The following is a 5,021-nucleotide window of genomic DNA, read 5'->3' on the forward strand; positions in this document are numbered from 1 at the left end:
CAATGGCGTGATCTCAGCTCACTGCAACCTCCACCTCCCAGGTTCAAGCGATTCTCCTGCCTCAGCCTCCCCAGTAGCTGGGACTACAGATGTGTACCATGATACCCAGCTAATTTTTGTATTTTTAATAGAGACAGAGTTTCATCATGTTGGCTAGGCTGGTCTCAAACTCCTGAACTCGGGTAATCCCACCTGCCTCGGCCTCCCAAAGTGCTGGGATTACAGATGTGAGCCACCATGCCTGACCTATTTTTTATCTGTGTATTTATCTATTTTTGAGACAGGGTCTCTCTGTTACCCAGGCTGGAGTGCAGTGGTGTGATCATAGCTAACTGCAGCTTTGACCTTCTGGGCTCAAGTGATCCTCCTGCTTAAGCCTCCTGAGTAGCTGGGACCATAGGCATGTGCCACCATACCTGGCTAATTTTTGTAATTTTTTGTAGAGACAAGGGCTTGCTATGATGCCCAGGCTGGTCTCAAACTCCTGGCCTCAAGCAATCCTCCTACCTCAGCCTCCCAAAGTGCTGGTATTACAAGTGTGAGCCGCTGTACCTGGCCACATTTCACTTTAAAAGACTTTTTTTTTGTTTTTTTTTTTTTCCAAATACGTCTTCCATAGATAGAGGGAGGGCACAGATGCCACATAATGACCATTGTTTACTGGGTTTGGGGCCACACTGGTTTTTAATATTTATTTAGTTAAATCTATCAAAAATATTTCTTTATTGCTTCTGCTCTAGTCATTCCTTATTCTTCTTCCTTATTCAAAGAAGTTCCAAGCCCTCCCATGCAAAGAACATTAATTAAGGGCCAGCTATGGGTAAGGCAGGGCTCTGTGCAGGCCCAAATTTGTGTTTAAGGGATTCAGGCCCCAGAAGTTACCATCCAGTAGGGGAAGGAGAAGATGCTGGAAACGCCAAGGAAGGATGGGTGCGCTCACCAATGGATAGCATCGGGTTGGGGTGGGCGGGGCTCAGCGATTAGGCCTTTCCCATTTAATGTTTTCAGGCCAATTTTGCTTTGCCTTTTAAGACCAGGGAAGGTCAGAGCAGAAAGGAGAGAAATAATCTAGTCTAGTGTCTCCTAGTCAGTGTTAAAATCCAGCCCAGCATGGTGGCTCACGCCTGTAATCCTAACACTTTGGGAGGCTGAGGCAGGTGGATCACAAGGTCAAGAGATTGAGACCAGCCTGAACAACATTCTGAAACCCTGTCTCTACTAAAAATACAAAATTAGCTGGGGTGGTGGCAGGCGCCTGTAATCCCAGCTACTTCAGCTACTTGGGAGGTTGAAGGAGGAGAACCACTTTAACACAAGAGGCGGAGGGTGCAGTGAGCCAAGATCACATCATTCCACTCCAGTCTGGGCAACAAGCATGAAACTCTGTCTTAAAAAAATAAATAAATAAATAAAAAGTTTGTTGAGCATGTCACCATTAATTTTCGAATGGTTCATTTTTTAAATTTAACTTTTATTTATTTATCTATTTATTTATTTGAGACACAGTCTTGCTCTGTCACCCAGGCTAGAGTGCAATGGTATAATCATAGGTCACTGCAGTCTCAACCTCTCAGGCTCAGGCTATCCTCCCGCCTTAGCCTCTCGAGTAGCTAGGACCACAGGCATGCACCACCATACCCAACTAACTTGTATTTTTTGTAGAGCTGGGGTTTTGCCATGTTGCCCAGGCTGGTCTCAAACTCATGGGCTCAAGAGATCCTCCAACCTAGGCCTCCCAAAGTGCTGGGATCACAGGCATGAGCCACCATATCTGGCCATTTTTTAATAAAATAAAATAAAATCCAGGTTGTTTCCTGAGAACCATGCCAGCCAGCCACTTGTTTGCATTTTTTCATTTACCAGACATTCATTGAGCCTATGCTGTTTGCCAGACCTTGGGAATGCAGCAGACAAATACAGCAAAACAGACAAGGGTCTCCTGCTTTCATGGGGCTTACATTCTAGTCAGGGGACACCATGATAAACAAGTGAATAAGGAGAATTAGAGATTTTGGTGGTTGTAGTAAGAAACAGTGTTTGGGGACAGAATCTCTAAAGAGGTGATATGTGAGCTGAGACTGGAGGGATGCTGAGTGTCTTAGCCTGTTCTGTGCTGGTAACAGAATACCTGAGGCTGGGGAATTTCTCATAAACAGAAATTTGCTGGCTCTTAGTTCTGGAGCCTGGGAAGTCTAATATCAATATGCCGGCATCTTGCAAGGGCCTTCTTGCTGTGTCATCACATGGCAGAAGGAAAGGAAAGGGAGGGAGAGCAAGCCAAGCACAGTGGCTTATGCCTGTAATCCCAGCATTTTGGGAGGCTGAGGCAGGAGAATCATTTGAGTCCAGGAGTTCAGGACCAGCTTGGGCAACCTGATAAGAGTGTGTCTCTACAAAAAATTTTTAAAACTAGCCAGGCATGGTGACATGCCACTGTCATCCCAGCTACTCAGGAGGTTAAAATGGGAGGATTGCTGGAGCCCAGGACTTTGAGGCTGCAGTGAGCTATGATTGTGTCACTGCACTCCTGCCTGGGCAATGCAGTGAAACCCTATTTCAAGAAAAGACAAAAGAGAGAGCGAAAGAGGGCTGAACCTGCCCTTTTAGAATAAATCCACTTTCCTCATAATGGCAGAAATCCGCTCCTGAGGGCGAAACCGTCAAAGCCCAATCACCTCTCAAAGATCCTACCTCCTAATACCTCACAATGGCAAGCAAATCTCAACATGGGTTTTGGAGGGGACACACGTTCCAACCAGAGCAAGGAGTCAGGTGCAGAAAGAGTTGGAGGAGAAATCTTCCAAGGTGAGGGAACAGTGGGTGCAAAGGCCACACAGCAGGCAGGAGCAGGTATGTTTGGGGAATGGGTGGCAGCCGGTGAGCCTGGTGCAAAGGCAGATGAACAGGAACCCGTCCTGGAGGGCAGTGCCTGTCAGACAGGGCCTCAGAGGGCACCATGGCAGCAAGGCAGGGACAGCAAGTCATCAGACCTATTGCTTCTGGAATGTTTCACGAGACCCACAGGCCTTATCTGTGTCACTGTATTTGCTCTTTCCTGATGTACTATAAATAATTACTCAAACGGATTACACCCAAAGAAAAAGAACCCTCCGCCCTGTTTGCTGTGTATTCTGTGGTGTGTGGGTTTGGCTGGAACCTATGTGTGCCCTGGCTGGTTTGGCCATACATGGGCTGCAGTAGGAGGAGTTGAGGGTCGAGGGGCAGAGCTGGAAGAGGAGACTCAGCTATTCTGGGGTGAGTTCTGCATTGTGCTGGAGGCAAATCACAGCTGGCCGGCACAGCAGAGCATACGGTGATTGCCGTTAGTGCAGATGGCTCTAGCTGCCTCTGCAGAGGACCCCGCCCCCAATCCACTTCTCTACAAGTCAGAGGACAGCTTAGCTAGGGCACTCAGCCATTGCTAATGCTAGCTCATGGCTGCCTCCGTGCCAACTATAAAAATGGGCCCCTTCCTCAAGGGGTGTCCTAGCTAAGCTTCCCTTTACTTTCATCTGTTGGAAAATTGTTGTAATATACTGATTTAATTAAGGAAAGTAACTTGACTGCTCTTTTTTTTTTTTTTTTTTATTAAAACACAGGGTCATACTCTATTGCCCAGGCTGGAGTGCAGTGGCATGATCATAGTTCACTGCAGCCTCTAACTCCTGGGCTCAAGCAATCCTCCCACCTCAGCCTCCGGAATAGCTGGGGCTACAGGTGTCCATCACCACCCCCAGCTAATTTTTTGTGTGTTTATTGTATTTTTTAATTTTTGTGGGTACATAGTAAGTGTGTATATGGGTTACATGAGCTCTTTTGACATGGGCGTGAAATGTGTAACAATCACATCAGGGTAAATGGGATATCCATCACCTCAAGCATTTATTCATTGTGGTATAAACTATATACTCTTAGTTATTTTAAAATATACGATTACATTTTTTTTTACTATAGTCACTGTTTTTTTTTTGTTTTGTTTTTTGTAGAGACAGGGTCTCTCTCTTTGTTTCCTGGGCTGGTCAACTACTCTCTTAATAAATATTGGCCGAGCACGGTGGCTCATGTCTGTAATCCCAGCACTTTGGGAGGCTGAGGCGGGTGGATCACTCAAGGGTAGGAGTTCGAGACCAGCCTGGCCAACATGGTGAAATGCCGTCTTTACTAAAAATACAAAAAATTAGCTGAGCGTGGTGGCATGCACCTGTACTCCCAACTACTCAGGAGGCTGAGACAGGAGAATCACTTGAACTTGAGAGGCAGAGGCTGCAGTGGGCCGAGATTGCACCACTGCACTCCAGCTGGGTGACAGAACGAGACTCTGTCTCAAAAATGAATGAATGAATGAGTGAGTCAATGAATGGATGAATGAATATCACAATATGAAGGTGCTTCATAGATGTATTGGGCTTGGGCAAGATAGGTCGTGAACCATAGGTCGTGGCCCTGCTGGGATCCCTGACTCACCCCTCCTGCTGGAAGGCCCTCCTCCCTCTGCCCTGTTGCCTTGGTAACCTCCCCCTTTCCCTCTGTATCTCCTGGCAAGGTGCCGAGACTGGCTGGAGGCCCTGCACTGGTACAAAACTGCCCTGGAGATGACGGACTGTGATGAGGGTGGTGAGTACGACGGAATGCAGGACGAGCCCCGGTACACGATGCTGGCCAGGGAGGCCGAAATGCTGTTCACAGGAGGCTATGGGCTGGAGAAGGACCCGCAGAGATCAGGTGGGGCCCAGCAGACCAGCCCCTGGGCTGCGACAGGGCCAGGCTGGGAGGGACATAATTTCCATTCCACTGGGGTTATGACAAGATGACAGGCTGAATCTCTTCCTCCAGGGAGGGGAATTTATGGAGCTAGTGTGAAGATGAATATTGTTGTTTTAATGGTTATATATTAGGGCTTTGTTGGGGGAGGTTGCAATTTTAAAAATTGAGATTTTCATAACAAAATTTGCCATCTTAAAGTTTATAGTTTATAGGGGGATTTTTCCTTTCTTTTCCCTTTTTTTTTTTTTTTTTTTTTT

General features: G+C 46.8%; 1 protein-coding gene across 1 annotated transcript in view; it reads left to right on the plus strand.

The window, feature by feature from the left end:
• The window catches only part of EEF2K (eukaryotic elongation factor 2 kinase), a 95,786-nt gene that overhangs the window by 84,192 nt on the left and 6,573 nt on the right, over positions 1 to 5,021 (plus strand). The window contains exon 17 of the mRNA XM_011987914.1: positions 4,544 to 4,722. Coding sequence (XP_011843304.1) covers positions 4,544 to 4,722 — 179 coding nt within the window. The remainder of the gene's footprint in view (positions 1 to 4,543; positions 4,723 to 5,021) is intronic.

Source organism: Mandrillus leucophaeus, unplaced genomic scaffold (genome assembly GCF_000951045.1).
Source record: "Mandrillus leucophaeus isolate KB7577 unplaced genomic scaffold, Mleu.le_1.0 Scaffold32, whole genome shotgun sequence".
Classification (NCBI taxonomy): Eukaryota; Metazoa; Chordata; class Mammalia; order Primates; family Cercopithecidae; genus Mandrillus; species Mandrillus leucophaeus.